General features: G+C 38.0%; 1 protein-coding gene and 1 long non-coding RNA gene across 9 annotated transcripts in view; one reads left to right on the plus strand and one right to left on the minus strand.

Moving 5' to 3' along the window:
- Positions 1-1,644: 1,644 nt before the first annotated feature.
- On the minus strand, positions 1,645-10,058 carry LOC129488384 (uncharacterized). Of its 2 annotated transcripts, XR_008659645.1 has the most exons (3): positions 9,882-10,058; positions 4,226-4,389; positions 1,645-3,799 (listed from the first exon to the last, which is right to left on the minus strand). It is a non-coding gene; the product is annotated as an uncharacterized lncRNA (long non-coding RNA). The 2 variants fall into 2 exon arrangements; XR_010122408.1 differs by lacking the exon at positions 4,226-4,389 and having other exon boundaries at positions 1,645-2,097.
- Positions 10,059-10,202: 144 nt separating this feature from the next.
- Positions 10,203-22,711, plus strand: part of SPAG16 (sperm associated antigen 16) — a 1,161,742-nt gene continuing 1,149,233 nt past the window's right edge. For 4 of the 7 annotated variants that reach the window (XM_055290509.2, XM_055290510.2, XM_055290511.2 and 1 more), the window contains exons 1-2: positions 10,204-10,467; positions 21,578-21,624. In XM_055290509.2, the coding sequence (XP_055146484.1) occupies positions 10,332-10,467; positions 21,578-21,624 (183 nt within the window). In that variant the 5' untranslated portion in view covers positions 10,204-10,331. The other 3 variants (XM_063645681.1, XM_055290512.2, XM_055290513.1) reach the window with 3 other exon arrangements.

A 22,711-nucleotide genomic window follows, 5' to 3' on the forward strand; every position in this document is an offset into this window, starting at 1 on the left:
TTTTTAATGTTTCAAATGTTTCTATGTAAAAAACAAAAAAAGATTCCAAAGCATTGACTGTTTAAAGTATGTAAATATGAAAAAATGGTAATGAATGGGTAGATTTACATAAGTAAACTTTGTCTGGATATTGGAATTATTAAAGAATTTAAAAATAACATTGTGCTGAAAATGCAAGAGTAACGCTAGGGAATATTGATAGGATGTCAGTTTTCATAGTTTGTAGTTAAAGTAGGGAAAATTGCAGCCTTCATAGCTGTCAGCATAACTGTACCATCCTCGTCTCAGGAACCCTTTCTCTAAAGTTCCTGTGATATTCTTGTAAATACAAATTATTTTTCTTCTACAAATGTTATGAAAACTTTACAATCATCTGCTTGTGACTAATTAATTTATAAAGTTATTGATAAGGATTTATGAAATATGTACGTCCTGAAAATCAGGGTGTGTCTGTGTCAGGTAGGAGGGTACCTCTAGACCTTAACTCAATTAACATCAAGGAAGTAATTTAGGTTCAAAGTAGGGTTTAAAGCAAGTACAGATATTGAACTGAAGAAGTGGCTTATCATAAAAAAATATATATTTTGGGGGCCTGGCGTGGTAGCCCACGCTTATAATCCCAGCAATTTAGAGGGCCAAGGTGTGAGGATTACTTGAGGCCAGGAGTTCAAGACCAGCCTGGGTAATGTAGTGAGATCCTGTCTCAAAAAAAAAAAAGGAAAAAAAAGCAAAAAAAAAAAAGCTTGGCATTGTGGCATGCACCTGTAGTCTCAGCTATTCTAGCTACTCAGGAGGTTGAGGTGGGAGGCCTGCTTGGGCTCATAAATTCGAGGCTACAGTGAGTTATGATCATGCCACTGCATTCCATCCTGGGTGACAGAGGGAGACCCTGTCTCTAAAAAGAAAAATACATTTTTAATTAAAATCTGACTAACCCTTATGTATTTCACATGTGGGTCTTAGCTTTCATTACTCTCATGTTTTCTGAATCTCTGATTTGTGTGGTTCTGTGCACAAGAATCTGTCTCAACAGTCCCAGGATCTGACCAGCCAGGATACAATGTACTAACTGGCCTATTCACTACCAAACTTGCTTTCCTACCTCCAGGAAGGAAATGGAGGTAAAATGAGTTATCTTTTATAGAGGGAACAATTCAAACTCTGCTTCCCATTATCCAAAAAGAATTGAGCATTGCATTATGTGCTTAGAAAAAAATTTTTCTTCTTCTTTCTTTCCTTCCTTCCTTCCTCTCTCTTTCTTTCTTCTTTCTGGTAATATGCATAATTGTAGACATGCTAAGACATGTTAAAGTCAATCAGGGATTACACAATACTTTAGAAAAATCTACTCTGTTTCAGGTATAGGATGTGACAATTGAGGATCAGGAGAACTTGCAATGGCTGGAAGAAGGCTCTCTCCAGCAAGACTGTCTTGGAAATTGCTGTATACCCCACTGCATATCGAACAGTAGAATTTTCATAAGCAAGTCTCCACTGCTCAAAGTGGGCATTAGATGTGTGTTAAATGTTCACTGCTAGAATTGTCATAATGCTTTCCCAAGTCAGACTTCCATTTCTTTTTAAAATACATTTAAACCTTTTTATTTTGATAGAATTTTAGATTTACAGAAGAGTTACAAAGATAGTATAACTTAACTCAGCTTTTCCTTTTTTATTTTTTATTTTTAACTTTTAAGTTAAGTTCAGGGGTGTTGTGGTACATATACACCATGGAATACTTTACGCCCATTAAAAAGAATGAGATCATGTCCTTTGTAGGGACATGGATAGAGCTGGAGGTCTTTATCCTTAGCAAACTAACACAGGAACAGAAAACAAATGTGGTGTGTTCTCATGTATGAGTGGGAGCAAAATGATGAAAACACATAGACACATAGAGGGGAACAACGGACTTCCATTTCTATCTACCTCTTTCTCTGCACAATTCTTCTGTCTTTCCAGTCATTGTCTTTGTTGCTTTCTTTACCACTCTTTTAAAGTCCTTCTCTTCTCAGTCTGTAGATAGTGCCTGATGAGGAAGTGAACAAGATAGAGGAGGGTGACCTGGACTTCAAAGGTAGCCCATTCAGTTTTGTCCTATATATGAAAACAAACCATATTTTTTCATCTGTGTCATGAGAATAGCACTTTCAGGTCTAAATTCACAAAGGCACATCATATTAGCCCTTTTTGTGTGTGGTAAGAACACTGAATATGAGGTCTACCCTCTCAACACATTTTAAAGTACACAATACAATGTTATTGTATATCAGATAGTTTTAGGAAAAAACCCTCAGCAGCAAAATAAATCTTGAAATAGTATGGAAGTAATGGTGATTCCATACAGAGTCAAGTTACCAGGAGGTCTTATTGAATTGCAAGTGACAGAAAGCCCAACAGAAACTGACTTAAGCAAAAGGAATTTATTGTTTTAAAAGAAAGGTCAATGGTGAGGCTTGTTTAAGGAAATGCTAGAATAAAGGTTCAAGCAACTCTTTAAAAATTAATTTTTTATTTCAGAATAGTTTTCGATTTACCAAGAAGTTGCAAAGATAAAGTTCCCATATACTCATATTCAGTTTTCCCTACTTTGAACATCTTACATCAATATGGTACATTTGTTACATCTAATGAACCATTATTGACACATTAGTATTAACTAAATAAAGTCCATACTTTATTCAGATATCCTTAGTTTTTACATAATATTCTTTTTGCCCTAGGATCCCACATTACATTCAGTCAGCATACCTCTTTAGGGATCTCTTGGTTGTGAAAGTTTCCCACTTTTCTTGTTTGATGATTGATATGGTTTGGCTGTGTCCCCACCCAAATATCATCTTGAATTGTACTCCCATAGTTCCCACATGTTGTGGGAAGAATTCTGTGAGAGAAAATTAAATCATGGGGGTGGTTTCCCGCATACTGTTCTTGTGGTAGTGAATAAGTCACACAAGAGCTGATGGTTTTCAAAACAGGAGTTCCCTGCACAAGCTCTCTTTGCCTGCTGACATTGATGTAAGATGTGACTTGCTCCTCTTTGCCTTCCACCATGATTCTGAGGCCTCCTCAGCCACGTGGAACTGTGAGTCCAATTAAACCTCTTTATTTTGTAAATTGCCCAGTCTCAGGTATGTTTTTATTAGCAGCAAGAAAACAGACTAATACAGTAAATTGGTTCCAGGAGTGGAGTGTTGCTGAAAAAATGGCCAAAAATGTGAAAGCAACTTTGGAACTGGGTAACAGGCAGAGGTTGGAACAGCTTGGAGGGCTCAGAAGACAGGAAAATGTGGGAAAGTTTGGAACTCCCTAGAGACTTGTTGAATGGCTTTGCCCAAAATGCTGATAGCAATATGGACAATGAAATCCAGGCTGAGGTAATCTCAGATGGAGATGAGGACCTTGTTGGGAACTGGAGCAAAGGTGGCGCTTCTTATGTTTTAATAAAGAGATTAGTGGCATTTTCTCCTGCCTTAGAGATTTGTGGAACTTTGAACTTGAGAGAGATAATTTAGGGTATCTGGCAGAAGAAATTTATAAGCAGCAAGGCATTCAAGAGGTGACTTGGGTGCTGTTAAAGGCATTCAGTTTTATAAGGGAAGCAGAGCATAAATGTTCGGAAAATTTGCAGCCTGACAATGTGATAGAAAAGAAAAATCCCATTTTCTGAGGAGAAATTCAAGCCAGTTGCAGAAATTTGCATAAGTAACAAGTAACCGAATGCTAATCCCCAAGACAATAGGAAAAATGCCTCCAGGGCATGTCAGAGGTCTTCACGGCAGCCCTTCCAATCACAGGCCTGGACGTGTAGGAGGAAAAAGTGGTTTTGAGGGCCGGTCCCAGGGTCCCCATGCTGTGTGCAGTCTAGGGACTTGGTGCCCTGTTTTCCAGCCACTCTAGCCGTGGCTGAAAGGGGCCAAAGTAGAGCTTGGGTCATGGCTTCACAGGGTGCAAGCCTGAAGCCTTGCCAGCTTCTGTACGGTGTTGAGCCTGCCTGTGCACAGAAGTCAAGAACTGGGGTTCAGGAACCTCCACCTAAGTCTCAGAGGACGTATGGAAACACCTGGATGTCCAGGCAGAAGTTTGCTGCAGGGGCGGGGCTCTCATGGAGAACCTCTGCTAGGGCAATGCAGAAGGGAAATGTGGGGTCAGGGCCCCCACACAGAGTCCCTACTGGGGCACTGCCTAGTGGAGCTGTTAAGAAGAGGGCCACTGTCCATCATACCCCAGAAAGGTATATCCACTGATAGCTTGCACTGTGCACCTGGAAAAACTGCAGACACTCAACACCAGCCCATGAAAGCAGCCAGGAGGGAGACTGTACCCTGAAAAGCCACAGGGGTAGAGCTGCCCAAGACCATGGGAACCCACCTCTTGCATCAGCTTGACCTGGATTTGAGACATGGAGTAAAAGGAGATCATTTTGGAGCTTTAAGATTTGACTGCCCTGCTGGAGTTTGGACTTGCATGGAGCCTGTAGCTCCTTTGTTTTGGCCAATGTCTCCCATTTGGAATGGCTGTATTTACCCAATCCCTGTAACCCCACTGTATCTAGGAATTAACTAACTTGCTTTTGATTTTACAGGCTCATAGGTAGAAGGGACTTGCCTTGTGTCAGATGATACTTTGGACTGTGGACTTTCAGGTTACTGCTGAAATGAGTTAAGACTTTAGGGGACTGTTGGGAAGGCATGATTAGTTTTAAAATGTGAGGACATGAGATTTGGGAGGGGCCAGGGGTGGAATTATATTGTTTGGCTGTGTCCCCACCCAAATCTCATCTTGAATTATACTCCCATAATTCTCACATGTTTTGGGAGGAACCTGGTGGGAGATAATTGAATCATGGGGGTGGTTTCTCCCATACTGTTGTGACAGTGAATCAGTCCCATGAGATCTGATGGTTTTAAAAATGGGAGTTCCCTGTACTAGCTCTCTTTGCTTGCCACCATCAATGTAAGAAATTACTTGCTCCTTCTTGCTTTCTGCCATGATTATGAGGCCTCCCCAGCCACATGAAACTGTGAGTCCAGTTAAACCTGTTTCTTTTGTAAATTGCTCAGTCTTGCATATGTCTTTATCAGCAGTGTGAAAAATGGACTAATACAATGATGTTGATAGTTTTGAGAAGTACTGGTAAGGTGTGTTGTAGAATTTCCCTCAGTTGATATTTATCTGATGTTATCTCTTGATTGATTTGTGGTTATGGGTTTTGGGGAGTAAGATCACAGAGATGAAGTGCCATTCTCATTACATCCTACCAAGGGTACATATTGTCAACATGACTTATAACTGTCGAAATTAATCTTGATCACCTGGGTGAGGTGGTGTTTATCAGCTTTCTTCACTGTCAAGTTGGGATTTTACTATACAAGAAACTCACTATGTGTAGTCTATACTTAAGGAACGTGCAGCTATGCTCCATCTCCTGGAATGTAGAGTATCTACATAAATTACTTGAAATTATTCATCGCAGGAGATTTGCCCTTTCTTCTCCATTCACTTATCATTTAATCATTTATTTGTATCAGTATGGACTCACAGATATTTATTTTATACTTTGAGTTATACTTCAGTACTACTTTATTAATTTGGTTGCTCAAATTGTCCTAGCTTCACCTAGGACAATTGGCTGCTGTGTCCCTTTGACCTATGTCCATCACTTTGAGATTTTTTTTTTTTTTTAGAGGCGGGATCTTTTTTACTTTCTGGAACTGTAAGATCCTCTAGGCTCATCTTGTTTATTCCCAGTCAAGCCCTAAAACCAGCCATCTCTCCAAGGAGCCCTCTATCCTTTTAATTAGAAAATGGTGTTAAAATCTAAAATCTGAAGTGCTCATTGTAATGGGGGTGTTGTTGCTTCTAGCTTACAGAGCAAAGAAATATATGTGTATATACTACAGGTTCAAGTCATTGCATCTGGGCTCAAGTTTTCTCTTTCTTCACTCACGTCTTCCATGCTGACTCAATTCTTAGACAGATAATTTCTTCATACTTGCAATCATGCTGGAGCAACTCCAGAAATAAGTCCCAAGGAGCAGAGTAAGAATCTCCCAAAATTTCCAACAAATTCTTACCAAATCTAATTTGGCTTCTTTTAAGACACATACCAACTTCAGAACTGATCACAGTAGCCAAGAATAATGAGATATTCTTTTGGGTTAAACCTGGAACATATGCTCCTTGCCAGAGACAGAGGATTGACTCTGTTTGAACTACATGGGCTCAGAACACTAGAGAAATGAATTTTCAGTGGTTGTTGGTGAAAAAGTGAAATATATATGCTGTGTGTTTGAAATGATAATTTTCCACCATTGCCAATTAGTACTACTTCTATGAATTCAGAAATCTAAAATTGGCCACCAATTACTGTGAAGTTTTGAAAGAAAATAAGATAGTTACTTTTATAAAGAGATGCATCAGTAAATGGCTTGGGCTCTATCTATAGCAAATGAATGCTCGTAACTTCTGAAAATTGAATAGTACTTTACTATATTATTGCATGTAATTATTTTCTGCTTTAAAACTACAAATACAAAGAGTACATCCATTGTCAGCTTCCTTTCTGGTTTTGCTTTTTAAAATAATTTCACTTTTACATAAATGGAGCATTTAGGCTGGGAGGAGATAAAATTTGTTGTCTTTCGTGGTTGTTGCTTTATTTTTACTGTCTCCATTGGTTTTCTTTATTTACCTTTTTCAGTAACACATTCAAAGGGAAAGTAGATAGTTTGCTGTTCATTCATCAAAATATTAAGGCACTTTTTTTTCCACTCCAAGGAAGTTTGTGCAGTACATTTAAAGGAAATATTATAGGATGCAAAGGCATTATAAACCAAACAATTACTGTGGTCTGAAGTTTTTGTTTTTTCTCAGTAAAGCTTTCACACTTCTTTTTAATTAAACTAGTTATTAACAGAATAAAAATTCAAATGTAACACATTTCTTTTCAAATTTGTTCCTTGAAAACACATACTAGTTTAAAGATATTAGCAGTCCTCCTAAAAGGTTGCATCAAATTTTTATTTGAAGGCAATTATTGGTTCTGTTTATATTTGTTAAAATTATTTTTTGCTTTTATTTCATTGCTTTTCAGACCATCGTACAGACCAAAAGGTTTACAAAAGAAAATGTTAACGTAGCTTTAACTGGAATTTTTAAAACCACTTCTGGTTAGGTCCCTGTGAAATTTGTTTCAAATTGTAGTTGAACCACACGTATCTTGGGTGACTTCCAATTTTGAAATCCATGAAATGGACATAATCAAATTAGTAACTCTGAATTAAAACTTTGGCTACTTGAAAACTTCACAGAATTAGACTTACAGGTTTTTATTTTTTTGAGGAGTGTAGTTAATGATACTTACATCAGTCATAAGTCTTCAGTTTTTGAACTCTTTGGAGAAGAAATTTTTCCCATTTCTCCTCTACATTAAGCAGTGGATATTGGTCATAATTTATTCATTTTATATGACTCTATTAAACTCTTTCACTTTTTTGAGTGCTGCATATTTCTTTCTTTTTCTTTCTTTTTTTTTTTTTGAGATGGAGTCTTGCTCTGTTGCGCAGGCTGGAGTGCAGTGGCATGATCTCAGCTCACTGCAACCTCTGCCTCCCAGGTTCAAGTGATTCTCCTGCCTCAGCCTCCTGAGTAGCTGGGACTACAGGCGCGTGCCACTACACCCGGCTAATTTTTTGTATTTTTAGTAGAGATGGGGTTTCACTATGTTATCAAGGATGGTCTTGATCTCCTGACCTTGTGATCCATCTGCCTTGGCCTCCTAAAGTGCTGGGATTACAGGCGTAAGCCACCATGCCTGGCTGAGTGCTGCATATTTCTAAAAATATTTAAGTTTTATCTTAAATTGTTTCTATATGTTTAAGTTTCTTACAAATGTAATATCCAATTTAAGCTTGCATATTCGTTCAATATTTTAAGCACATTTTATTAACGGTTATTTACTGAAAACATTTGATATACCAGACATGGTTATAAGTGCTTTTTACATATTTCGTTTAGTCTTCATATTTTAGTAAGGTAGGTATTAAAATCTGGTTTACAGAACAGTAAACTAAGGCTCAGAGAACTTAAGGTCATACAGAAGAGGCAGGAGACAAACATCTGTAGAAGATGACACACTACAACTAAAAAGTCAGAAATAGATGAGCCATTGTAACAAACAAAAACAAATCAAAGTAAACAGTAATCGTTCTGAGAGACCATCCTTCACATCTTTTATGTTCCTACATGTCTTGCTGGATATGCCAAAAATGTAAGGCCTTGACCACTCCTTACCCAGGTCATTTGTTAAGACTGGATTTACAGGAAACAACCTTGAGAGATAAGGTAATGCCTTCTTCTGAAACAAAGAGCAAGCTTTCTATAAAAGCAGTGGATTCTCCAATGTCAGCATTCTTCTCCTGTATTTTCAGCCTCCTGTAACTGTTCCTTGCATTTAATGAGTACTCAGGAAATGTCTGATGTGAGAAGTCAAAGACAAAGAGTAGGGTATTAAAAGAATAGGTACCAGGAATGAATTATCCGACTATTATATCTAACTGTGACCCTTGATTATTCTAAAAAATAAAACAATATCAAACATTTAATAGAAATAACAGCTAACATTTCCTAGTGTCTTCTATGTTCCTGGTAAGTTCTTAATGCTTTTTGTTGCTTTACCCTTGCAACAGCACTTTGAGGTAGGTAATATTGTTGTCTTTGTTCTACAAATGATGAAACTAGGGCCTAGAGGCATTAAGTAGTAGTTTGCCCAATGTGTCATAGCTAGTAAGTGATGGAAGCAGGCTCTGAAAGCTGTCTCTCTGGCTCTGACACACGTACTCTCAAACACCTCCTTAGGAAGTTACTGCTACCTTTTGGTAATAAATGGGAGCGTTTATAGGATCACTGGCTTCCAGTTTTCATCAAGAAATGTAGAATGAAAAATAATACCATTTGCCCTAGCAATCCCATCACTGGGTATATACCCAAATAGAAATTGTTCTACCATAAAAACACATGTACATGCATGTTCATTCATATTCATGATAACAAAGACATGGATTCAACCTAAATGCCCATCAATGGACTGGATAAAGAAAATGTGGTACACATATACCATGGAATACTATGCAGCCATAAAAGAATGAGATCACGTCCTCTCAGGGACATGAATGCAGCTGGAGGCCATTATCCTTAGCAAACTAATGCAGGAACAGAAAACCAAATACTGCATGTTCCTAGTTATAAGTGGGAGCTAAATAATGAGAATAAATGTACACAAAGAGGGAACAACAGACACTGGGGCCTACTTGAGGAAGAGAGTGGGAGGAGGGAGAAGATCAGAAAAAAATATTGGGTACTACACTTAGTACCTGGGTGACGAAATAAGTTATACACCAAACCCCTGAGACATGAGCTTACCTGCACATGTACCCCTGAACCTAAAATAAAAGTTAACGAAAAAAAAATATTTGCAAGGAAAAGGGCCTTGAATTTGCTTCTGATACATACGAAATATAACCTGAGGAAGATCCTCTCATAGCAGTAAGACTATACATGATCGGGCAAGTGTCAACTATATACATTTATCAGGACCAAATTTGTAGCTTATAATTTTTATGCAACTGTTTTTACCTTGGCGAGAATCAATGCCACAACTACTATTCCAAGTCTTAGTATATGGAACCAAACTCAAAACAGATGTCCAGCTAAATGCATTAAAGATCACAAGAAAGGAATTGACAAAGCTGAACACCATAGTTCTTTATTGCTAAGCATCTGAGGAGCGTCTGGTAGCTCCTCTGGGTCAGTCTTTCTATTATGATTTCTAGAACTTTATTTTTTCATTTTTTAAACAATTCCAGGTGTTGAGAACTCACCTTTTCTAGTAGTTTTCCCTGGTAACACTTGGGGATCTACAAACATCTGAAATTAGAGGATGCTAATGGGCAAGAATCAAGAGAAAGGTAATTCAGAGACGACAACGAAGTGGGAAAGAAATTATAGGGTCAAAGCGAAAGAAAACCAAGCTGCTTGGGTAGGAAGGTGCAACACAAGCCAATTGTTTACTGTATCTGTCCGCTCCCAGAGCTGCGCCCGAGCTCTCGCGTTAACTAGGCAACAACGTTGCCACGGTAACTGGGAGGCACGGGAGGGCGACAGCTCCTTGGACTCCCGGCAACCCTTACGGGCCTGGGGCTGGTCCGTGGGGCGGGGTGAGAGATGCCGGGATCTCGCGAGAGCTCCCGGGGGCCGCTGGGCAGCGTCTTCGCTGTTGCCCTTAGGGACGGTTGTGGGCCTGCTGGGGGTGGGGGCCCGGAGCGCTAGAGATGGATGCTCAGCGAGGGATGCCCAGCTCCGCCGGGAGGGTCCTGGAAGAGGCGTTGGGCATGGGTTTGACGGCAGCCAGGGACGCGAGGGACACGGCGGACGCGGTGGCGGCTGAGGGCGCCTACTACCTGGAGCGTATCCTTCCCGTGGAGGCGCGGCCCGCTGCGCTGGCGGGTAATGGGTGTTGGGACGAAGGCGAGTGCCTCCCACTGGGGGCGCCTTTTGAGCGTTGGGGCCACTCCGGAGGAGCCTCTGTTGGACTTCAAGGCGCTGTTTTTGCCACCACAGTCTTCCTGAGAGCCACTCACTGAATTTCTCGCCCTTAGTAGCGCAGGGTGTCCTGTACCTGTTAGAAGAGTTGGGAGACCGTCCAAGGCCTCATACGTAGTAACCACTCAGTACGTTTTGGATGGAGGGTTGCTTTTTATGTTAAGGCAGCATAACAAATTGCTTCAACCCTCTTTTCAAATAATGGGTTTCCTAAATAAGCCCTTAATCTTTCAGAAAGCCGTCCCAATAAATTCGACGGAGGAACGTTAGGAGACTAGGGAAAGACCTCTGCCATTGGACTTTAAGGAGCTGAAGCTCAGAATACCCAACCCACGATCCTGTTCTTTGGTCCAGTTAATGCTTAAATGCTTAGTTTTGATAGCATTATCTTCCTGGGTAGTTCCAAGTTTGACTAATAATAAATACTAATAGTATAGTTGGTTTTTTTTTCTTGAGCAAATAAATAATGATCTGGTGAGCTACACAGCTCAGAGATATTAGGAATAAAGCAATGGTGATTAGCGATTTTTATCGGAAGTACCAGAAAAATTGAATAACAATGTGTGGGTAATTAGGTCCACTATTTCTTGTGTAAGGCTTTAGAACTCCCTTCCTCTAGTTATATAGATTAATCCCTACTAGGGAGACGGGGAGGGTTTATGAGAAAAAGACATCTAACTCCTTTATTCAGGGAGGTAAGAAAGAGACGATTATCTGTTCAGTTCTTAAAGATACCAAGGAAACTCCAAAATCTGCCAAATCTTATTTTTTTGTCCAACTGTAATCCTCCCCAGGTTTAGTTCAAGATTTCAGAAATCCAGCAATGATTCATTTTGTGAGCTTTGACAAGCCGATTAACCTGTCCTGACTCAGGTTCAGTACACATCCACACTACAGAGAGCTTTGAAGAATTTAGCTGAAAGATTAAAGAAAATATGTAGTATTTTATTGGGTGCAAAAACGACTTTTACAGGAATAGAAATTCGAATAGCTTGAAATGAATTTGAAAGAAATATATGGGTGCTTTAGTGTCATAAATGAGGTTTTATACTGTTTTCATAGATGTAACAGGCAGTCTTTTCCAGTTATATTCCTCTTTAACAACGACTTTCATAATTCTTCCTAAGCTTATCTATATCCAGTGCCCTTGCTACTGAATGGTAACCAGGCATCTTGTAGTTTTGTTTGCATTAAACTTATTTCCGTGAACACATAGTTTAATTGTTAACATGAGATTGACACAATGAGGTAACTTTTTGCAAACATCTTTGTGAAATAAATTGTAGGAGTCTAACATAACACAACTTTCAGCAATGAAAATCAGGTTTACTTAATTTGCAGGGAAATCAATGAGTCACACCTGCCAAGATGTAGCAGTTTGCAAACTTGTCTTACAAAGACTTCTTCAAATAATCACACTTATTTGAACTTTAACACATATAAGCAACTGTAACTTTTTAGGATTTTACTAACCATTGTGTGAATTATCCAACCCATTTGCTTTTCTTCTTTCTTTGGTTGACTGACTACTATTTTGTATTAACCAAAGGGTAGTCAGGGGATACACAGTTAAACATTTAACCAGTTAATTTTGCTATATTCCATGCTGAGGGAAGAGGTTTAGTCATTTCAACTCTCAGTTGAAATGAAGTTTGAGGATTACTTGTGAATACCAATTATTCCTGTATCCCTGGGCACTCTTCACATGGTTAATTAAGAGTTGCCTGTGTAATGTTGTTTGACATTGTTTCTTAAGGCAATTATGATAGTTGCCAAAGTGAGACTTCTTTTGGTTTAAAGTCTTTGCTTTCAGGTAATTTAATTGAGCTATCGTGCTGGGTAAATAAAAGTTATAATATGCGCAGATGAATCAGTAATCTGATGTCCTCTGCTTCGCACGTATACTCAATCACTTCTAATCTACTGCATTTGGCCTGGATTTCCCTTATTTATCACTGAACAGATGCTCCTAGTACATTAGACAATGAGCTATCAATATCGAGCAAGACTTTGAAAGAAGATGACTTGAATTCTTTAGGAAATCTCTCACTTTTCTGCTTTTAAATACTCAAATATGAAGAATATGAATAGACTAATGTCCAAACTAGAAACATAGCCAGGATCCACTTTGGGGGAGACATTAATGAAGGTCCCATGTCCTTTATAATGGTTTACACACTGGGTTCAGGAAAAAGAGTTCTTACCTCTGCAACACCCCTTCCCTGTAATCTCCTAGCTATAACCGTGCCACCTATTTCTCTTCTGAGGAAACTCAGAATATCATTGCTTTTATGTTTTAGACTTCAACAAGGTGACATACAAACATACATGACATTGTTCTTAGCTTTTGTCAGAACACTAAGAAATTGAGTTATGGAGTATATGAATCCTCTCTAGAACCCATCAGTAGAAAAATACTTGCAGCATTATAAAATATAAGGTGAGATTTTAGCTATGTGATAGATACGTAAAGGGTCAAGTAGGTATCTCCAGAACCTAGAAAGAAGGTTGATTGTCTTTTGTGAATGAATGAATCCCTTGTTAGAAATCAACACAACTTGGGTGAGGTTTTCAGTTGTAGTAGTGAGGAAGGGCTGCCTATTAATGTATGGCTGCAGACATTTGGGACTGCCCAGTTCCAACTGGAAGGCCAGAATGAATTTGTACTAAGAAAGGTAAGGGTTAATTGATTTTGTTGTTCCTTGTCTAAAGAGACTTTGTTCAAGGAATAGTAAATGAATACATGGACCCTAGGAAAGTGGAGCTTGAAGGTATTGTTTTCGTTACATACCTCCCTCAACATGGACATCTGGCTCCTCTAGCTTTTGATTATTTCCTCTCTCAGGGCATTCTAATACTAAGGATTTGGCTTTTTAGATGGTAGGTGTTAAGTTTACTGGCCAATGAAAAGGGCTCCCCAACCCCCAGCAGCAATTTCTGAGAGTTCAGTAAGTTTAAGCCAGTTCTGTGAAGCTTATCAGCTCTGAATGGAGTCCCAAAGTCAACTCTTTCTGAAACTCCAAAATTAAGGACTCTAGACCCTGAAATATGAGGATCACACTAGACTACACTGATGCCATTATCTGAGATATGAGGACTATAATTGAAGTAGCAAGCCTGTAGATAAATATCTTAACCTCTACCATGCTATGTTTAAAAAAAATATTTTTTTTAGAGTTGAGGTATTGCCCTGCTACCCAGGCTTGAGTGCAGTGGCATGATCATAGCTCACTGCAGCTTCAAACTCCTGGGCTTGAGCAATCTTCCCACCTCAGCTTCCTGAGTAGTGGGGACTGCAGATGTGAGGCACCATACCCAGCTAATTTTGTTTGTTTGTTTTTGTTTTTGGTAGAGACGAGGGTCTCACTCTGCTATTCAGATTTGTCTCAAACTCCTGTGCTCAAGGCATCCTACTGCCTTGGCCTCCCAAAGTGCTAGGATTACAGGCATGAGCCACTGTACCAGGCTGCTGTCTTCTTAAGTAACAGGTCTATCTAGTCTTTCACTGCAATAGTAATGTTCACTGAAAACTTTAATTAAAATTGAAGTTTTCCTTATTTTATTTTATTGTATTTTTTGAGAGGGAGTCTCGCTCTGTCGCCCAGGCTGGAGTGCAGTGGCACATTCTCGGCTCACTGCAAGCTCTGCCTCCCGGGTTCATGCTGTTCTGCTGCCCCAGCCTCCCAAGTAGCTGGGACTACAGGCGCCTGCCACCACATCTGGCTAATTTTTTTTTTTTTTTTTTTTGTATTTTCAGTAGAGACGGGGTTTCACTGTGTTAGCCAGGATGGTCTCGATCTCCTGACTTCGTGATCCATCTGCCTCAGCCTCCCAGAGTGCTGGCATTACAGGCGTGAGCCACCGCACCTGGCCTTTCCTTTTTTTAAATTTACTGTATGGTTTTTAACTTTTTTTTTTTAAAGCAAACATTGTAGTTGAGTAAGTAAAACATTTAGAAAGGTGGATGCATAGATTTTTCTTTTTTAAAACTAACATTCTCTTAGATATATGTTAACCACTTTTTCTTCTGTTATAAAATGGTACTTCTCTGAAATGTTTGTAGTATTATAATTGTTATGAACCCTAACAGTGTATTTCTTATCACTGGAACTTAATTTGTGCATGGGTTCTTAGATATTAGAACATACATACCCCATGTATATTCAAATGAAAAGGATATACAGCCTGCGTATAGACAGACTAAGAACTATGTTACTAAATCCAGAGTGTTGATATTTACCTGTGTGAAAGTCATAGGCTATTTGGAGAGAAAAATATGTGTTTTGCTCTGTCCTTTAGTCAAGCGTTAATGTGCATATGACTCACCTGTGGATCTTTAAATAAAGATTCTAATTCAATAAGTCTGGCAAGGGGGCTGAGATTCTGCATTGCTAAGAAGCTTCCCGGTGCTGTGGTTGCTGCTGGTCTAAGGACTGTAATTGAAGTAGCAAGCCTGTAGATAAATATCTTAATCTCTAGCCTTTATATTTTCAGATAGAAATATCACATGTAGAGTCCATGTCTTTGGATCTCCTGGCTTAGAAGTTGGAAAGACTTATACCACCAGCTTCCATGAGCACTATGAGTCTTATATGCTGAACAAAAGTTATTTTCCAGTTATGAAGGTAGAAGATACGCAATAGCTATGTAAGATGGGTGGCCAGTACATTTCCACTCTTGCCAATTCTGCTGATTTGGTAGTGGCTCCCTGGTATAGGATATTAATAAGAATTCTGAGTCCTCATGAAGACTGTGTGGTAAAAAACTGCAGGGAGCAATTGGCAAAAGGAAATGTGACCACAAGCATGCCAACTACCTTCCATTTTTGTCTGTATTATTCAGTTAACTTATTTAAACTGGCCTTCCTAAGAAAGGGACCAAGACTATGATATTTGCTGTTTACAGTATTTTTATTTCAACTTAATAAGTAAAATGTTGATCATGGAAGATCCAGTCTAGATTTTAGATTGCCTCTGTGTATGTTGGCTCTGCAGTGATGGCAAGGATTACAAAATCATTTCTGTCTATAGTAGCTTTGGGAAATCATGTAAAATATAATTAGCTATATGTTTCACTCCAGTTCTTTATAAAGATGCTGCTACTGCTGGCAGTAAACACTACCTACAAATGGAGCAGTGGAAGAGACCAGTGTGTAAGGTACTTTGCTGCTTGCATCTGAAAATTATTCTTGGTTTCTGGCTCTGGTCCATTTGCAGAATGTTATTTGTCTCCCCCTCATAGCAATTGGCACCTCAAGCTCTGCGCCATTAGACCAACCAAAATGTCTCACCGAGGTTTCTGGCAGTTGTGTTCTCTGTGGTACTGTGATGGGCTTAGGGCTCCCTGGCAGTTTCAGTGTGGGTGTTACATTTTCCCATTTTCTGAAAAGATCGACAATATCAGGATCTGGTGCAGGCTCTGCTAGTGCAGAAACTATGAGATAGTTCACCCATGGTGACCAAATACCAGGAAACTAATTCATGCTATGAAACTCACAAGTGCTGCTAAATTCCTTCCAGAGCAAATGGAGATTTGGGAGGAATGGGAGCCTCAGTCTGTGTCTAGGTTATGACTAGGAATACAGAACCTGGCCTGGACTTGGATGGTACTGTGGGCTGTGGCTTCAGGGCAGGGAGAAAAGGGGAGCCATGGACACTACCTTAGGCAAGAACAATCTAGAAAACAAGGCACAGTATTAAGTGTCAAGTCAAGGCCAAGTGTGCAGATAGGTAAAAACCAGATACGAGGGGAACAGACAGGGCAGAAAAAAATTTTGGAACTGAAATTCACCAGTGTTCTTCGAAGGAATACTAGGCAGTTAGAGGGAAGGGAGTTTTGTAAGGGCTCAAAGGCAGCTTGACATTAAGAAACTGGTTTTAGGCCAGAATGCTAGCTTATTATTTCAGTGAAAAAAATAACTTTGCATGAGAACTGTGATTAGCTTAATTGTATGGATGTTTCCTGGAGAGTAGGATCACCTAAGAGATTAAATTACAGATGCGAAAGTTGCCCCCTGAAAGTAGAACCAGAGTGTACAGAGTTTTATCATTCTTGACGAATTAACCTTTTCTACTCTGGCAAGATTGTTACCCAAAACAATGCTTTCCAAAGTTTTTCACATGCAGTACTCCATCACATCCTACTTCACTCTGCCTTTTTTGCCGTTCCAAGGGCCAAGGGGATTGATATCTCTACAATGCACTATTCTTTTTACGAGAACCCAAGAATGTCATTTCTCTCAGGCTTTGGAACCAGATATTGCTGGATGTCTGTTGAGAAACTCATCTGTTTTCATTGGGTCGATACAGAAGTAGTATCTGATTCCATGTCCCTTTTTACCCTGGTTACTGGGAAGCTTAGAGTCAAATCTGGGGGTTATTTTTAACCAATCTTATGAGACCTATGGTATATGCTGCATCTTAATCTTATTTCTATAATAGTGTTTCCTTTTCTCCTCCAATTTCCACATTCATTAATTGTTACATTTTGTGTAGTGTGTGTATTTGCAAACTGTTGCAGAATCACTTTAGGATCAGTTTGTGCACCTGTCCCTACTGCCAGCTAGCTAGCCAGATAAACAGATGCGTACAAACATAAGTGTCAAAGTACATTTATGTCTTTAATAACATTGTGACATTTAAACTGAGTTGCCTTTGGGAAATTTTAAATATAAATTATATTGTGGATACATAAAAATCAATCAAAGTATGTATCTTCCTAGTTTGATTGTTTTGTCTACTACTGACATATTGTCTCATCAATCTCTTGCCGTTGGTTAGATTTTGTTTTGAGTCTGTAGCCTGTAGCTCTTTTCTACTTCTCTTTCCTCTGGGGGTCTTCAAATTGAGCTATTTATGTGATTTGATTTACTTGTTATTAATGTAACACTTGAGAGTTTTTGGAAAAAATAGGTGAGTTCATTACCTAGGATATTGGTAAAAAAATTGTGTATTCTTACTGTGTCACTGTAGAAACAGTACTATGTAGCAGCAAATTTATGGCATTTGTATCTCAGGAATTTATCTTTGTCATTCACAGCTATGTGATCTTGGGCAAATCTTTTAATCTCTGATTCAGTTTCTTCATTTTTAATTTAGAGGTGACTGTATCTGTGCTGTTTGACCTCATTGGGTTGTGTGAGAATAAATATAGTTTGGTCCATGTGAAAATACTTTAAACTTTATAAAATGGTAGTTATGTTTTCTCTTAATCTTTTTTGATTGTGGGAAAGTAATACATTTAGGTGATAAAAAGCCATTGTCTAGAATATTTGCTGGGTAGGAGTATATAAGTGTTGATTGATATTTTCTATGCTTTGAGGACAAATCACTTTTTTTCTACTCTATATTGCCATGCGACATCTTCTTCATATAATCTTATCAGTGGTTGGCTTATTTACAACTTTAAAGTCTATCCAGAAGCTTTTAGAGTATTTACTTCTTTTTGAAATTATTATGATGTGAACATGGTGAAGGATGGCATTGCTTTTCTGGAGACATACAAATGACTGCTTACAAAATTACTTTCTAGGAGCTGTCTCTCAGAAGGGGTCATGCTTTTTCATAGAAAAGAGGCTGACTTCCTCTAGCTGAACCTTTGGAAATTTTATCTCATTATATAAAACTATCGGAAAGATAACAATCTATAACTGGAGGGAAATTTAAAATGTCTTTTATTTATTCATTTTAACATATGGGGGAACAGAGGCATGAGAAATTTAAGAAATTTTTTTTTCCGTAGATACTCATCTCTTTCCAGAGTGAGAAAAGAAATGACAACAAACACTTGTATATCATTTACTATAAGCAAGGCACTAATCTAAATGATTTACATATATTGACTCTTAACACTCTTATAGTATGGAAGGAAGCCAGTCTCTAAAATAAAATGACACCCTGATATGATTTGGCTCTGTGTCTGCACCCAAATCTCACCTTGAATTGTAATAATCCCTGTGTGTCAAGGGCAGGACCTCATAGAGGTAATTGGATCATAGGGCCAGTTTCCCCCATGCTGCTCTTGTGATAATGAGTGAGTCTTCTGAGATCTCATGGTTTTATAAGTGTCTGGCATTTCCCCTGCTTGCACCCATTCTCTCTTTCATGGTGCCCTGTGAAGAAGTGCCTTCCGCCATGATTGTAAGTTTCCTGAGGTATCCCCAGCCATGCAGAACTATGAATCAATTAAACCTCTTTTCTTTATAAATTACCCAGTCTTGGGTATTTCTTCATAGCAGCATGAGAATGAACTAATATGCATCCAATGAGCCCCACCTCCTAATATTCATGCTCTTGTGTAATCCTCACACACTGAATAGGCGTGACCCCTGTAATCAGTAGGATATTGAAGAAATGATGTGTGACTTCTCATGTTTGGTCAGAAAAGCTTTTGTGGCATCCACATTGTTTTCTTGGACTGCTTATTCTGGGGGTAGTTAGCCCACCATATCTTGAGGATGCTCAAGCAGCCTGTAGAGAGACCCACATGGGGAGGACCTGAGGTCTTCTGGGAAACTAGTACAATGTCAGTGAGCTGCCATGGAAATGGATCCTGCTGCCTCATCTCAGCCTTCAGATGACCATAGTCCTGCTGTCATTTTGACTATGACGTGAGAGACCCCAAGTTAGATTCCACCAGATAAACTATTACTGAGCCCTTGACCCAGAGAAACTACAATATAATAAATGCTTATTGTTCATTTTTCAGCGTTATTGAGTTGTAATTGACAAAATTACATATATTCAAGGTGTACAACATATTTTGATTTACATATACATTGTGAAATAATTACCACACCCAAGCTAATTAACCTATCTACCTCATATAGTTACCTTTTCATTTTTATATTACTTGTGGTGAGAATATTTAAGATCTGCTCTCTTTACAAATTTCAAGTGCACACTCCATTATTATAGCCATAGTTACTGTGCTATATATTAGGTCTCCGTAAATTCTTCATCTTATAACTGAATGTTTGTGCAACGTTGACGAGCATCCCTGCATTCTCCCTACCCTCTATTCATTGGTAACTCCCCTTCTAATGTCTGTTTCTGTAGAGTTGGAATCTTTTTTAGATTCCACATATAAGTGAGATTATGCAGTATTTGTCTTTCTGTATCTAAAATTTCAGTTAGCATAACCTTCAGGTTCAGTATCTGGAGTAGGGTGTTAAATAAGAAGTAACAGAGTGGCTTTGGAACTGGGGATTAGGGAGATGTTGGAAATACTTTGTTAGTGGAAGATAAAATACCTCGAACAGATTGCTAGTAGAAGCCTTATGGTCTTTAAAGAGGCTGATGGCAAGGAATTAGAGAGTGAGGCAAATACTATTAGAAGCTGTTCTACAGTAATAGATAATTAATAAAGGAGATATTTTACTCCTTGTAGTATTTAATATGGATGAATTAAGGTTATGGGATAGACTGCAAGTATGCAACTATTTTTTTGTTTAATCATTTGACTAGCTATTTTTGAGCCTAATTACTTTTCACTATGTTATTAGGAGAGGCACTTATTCATGTTTTACAATAAAATACTGACCTCTTGACAGATACCTGGTATCTGAGGATTGGTCATAATGGAATGGGGCTTAAGTGTCCCTGCAAGGGATAGGGATAAGAAATACAGGATGATTACTTGTGATGGAGCTTAGTAGCAATAATACATTTATAGGTTTAGATCTCTGTGGAAAATAATTGGCAAGCACTTTATGTATTTATGTAGCACAGAAAACCCACACAGAACATGGAGAGGCAATATAATATGGTGAAACCTAAACATCTGGGCTCTTTTAGGTCCTAGCTGTGGAACCTTATGCCTCTGATTCTTGGTTTGTAAAACAGAGTTATAGTTCCAGCCTCATAGGCAGGATGAGGATGAAATTAGTTAATACATGGAAAACCCTTAGAACAGTTCCCGTCTCCTATTAAATAGTGTGTAAGTGTGATCTATTCTTGTTACAAACAACAGAAGTTGTTATATACCCTTTCAGCTAATGCTTGGTAAACAATACTTGACACTTGATAATCAGCAGCAATATGAAAAATAGGCTAATCTTATCTTTGATTTTCATAACCATTACCATGCCTTAAAATGTTTAATTCACACATTTTAAACTTGGCATAACCAAGTCAGTGTAATCGAAAAAAATGTAAACCTAACAACAACAATAACAACAACAAGCATTTCTGGTGTGTGCTGTGATTTAACATAAAATAGTGTCTTGAAGTTTTCATATGTAATTAGAGTAACTTACAGTTTTTGAAAGTCTTAAAGCAATTCTCTTAGAATTATTTTATGTTAGAATCATTTCCGTTGATATTTAATTTCTTCAGTATTTATGAAATTTTGAATTATGATTGCTATATACTTTATATTCACTTAAAAATTATCTTTCCTATAAAGATAATTTAAAAATGGAGATACATGGAAATGTAAATTTAAATTTTATTGATAAAAACATTGATATGTGCTTTTTACTTAAATATTGTGTGCATTTGTTTTGTTCATTCACAATACTTTAAACCAAATAAAGTTGCATTTTATTCATGTACTGTGAATAGTTAACTCAGGAGCTCTGGAAAATTCATTGTGGTTTAAGATGAATTTGCAAAAGTTACTGTTTTTTTCTTATCTCTTTCTAATTCACGCTACCTTATGATATTATGTATATTTTCATAAGCCTTCATAGAATCAAGTTTGAAATCATTAGATAGATAGTAAACAGTCAAACAGACAGATAGCAATGTAGGTTTTCATGGATTTGAGTTGTGAAAAATAATGAAGTATTTTATTTTAAAATATCTAGATTTATAGGCTATATGGGGAAGACAAATTTTTTAAACATTGAATTATATATATTTACCAACTTCTGGTGAGATAGTTGAATCCAATACTATATTTGAAGGTCAAATCAATTTTTGTGTAATAATTTTATTCTATATTTTTTGAGATTAAAACTTGACAAAATATTCAGAGGTCACCATAACTGAAGCATCTGAAGATGACTATGAATATGAAGAGGTAACATGTTAATTTTAGGTGTTTATTCTGTAAATTTATTGCAGTCATTCTCATGAAATGCTCATTTTATTTACTGAAACATATAAGAACCATTCTTTTTTCTTAAGAGATACTAGTTTTTCCACTGAATTTAGCTAGTATCAGCTGATTAAGAATGAGATGTGAAAATTCTATTTAAACATTTAAATTGGATAATACATGTGATTCTTTTGATTTTCCTGTTAACTGTCCTTCAGGTTCAGCTCCTTATTACCTGCCTTGTAGATTCCTACCATAAACTTGTTATCTCTGTTCAGGAGGCACTTCCTTCCTGTCATCCAGTCTGCTCTTGTCAAGGATTCCTAGATTCCCACTGCCCAGTTGGAGAGCAGGCCTTATGCATCCTTCCAGCTTAACTGTACTTCTGTCTAATGTGGTTCCTATCTCAAAGCTTTCCTTTAATTCATTGTTCCCGAGACCTATCATTACTTCGGACACCTGGAGGATAAAATCACTGGTAGATGACAGAGGCTGTGAATGAAACTGTGTGGAAATAAGCCTGGCGAGCCTGGGTGAGCAAGAGACGGGACCAAAATTGGAGACAGGCTTTTGTTACTGGTAAAATGGAGATTATGTGTACCACATGAAGTTCCTCAATGAGTTAATAAATGTAAAGGGCCTAAACCAGTGATCAGTACATAAGAAGCATGTGTTAAGTCTTAACTGTCGTTAATATCATAATTGCAATCCATCACGCCCTTTCAAGATTTTAATGCTCAGTGAGTTTTATTTTTTAATAAACCAGAGATTTTCAGTTGCTAGTAGTTATGAAAAAGTGATGGTGGAAAGCACTTGAGATGGGGCGAGAATGGTGATATTTAGATAGCCTAATTTTTTTTTTCAGCAGAATTATTAGATTACATTTTCTATTATAGATAAAAGCAGTTGCCCACAAACTAATCTTGAATTTATTAGAAGTGACATTTATTGACATTTACAAGGAAGTCAGAAGAAAGCAGTTATTCATTTTTTCATGGATCTTCAGAATGACATGGTATTTTACGTAAAGTATTTCTTTGATCCTTTGATTTGTGAAGCAAAATTATTT

Source organism: Symphalangus syndactylus, chromosome 8 (genome assembly GCF_028878055.3).
Source record: "Symphalangus syndactylus isolate Jambi chromosome 8, NHGRI_mSymSyn1-v2.1_pri, whole genome shotgun sequence".
NCBI classification, from domain to species: domain Eukaryota; kingdom Metazoa; phylum Chordata; class Mammalia; order Primates; family Hylobatidae; genus Symphalangus; species Symphalangus syndactylus.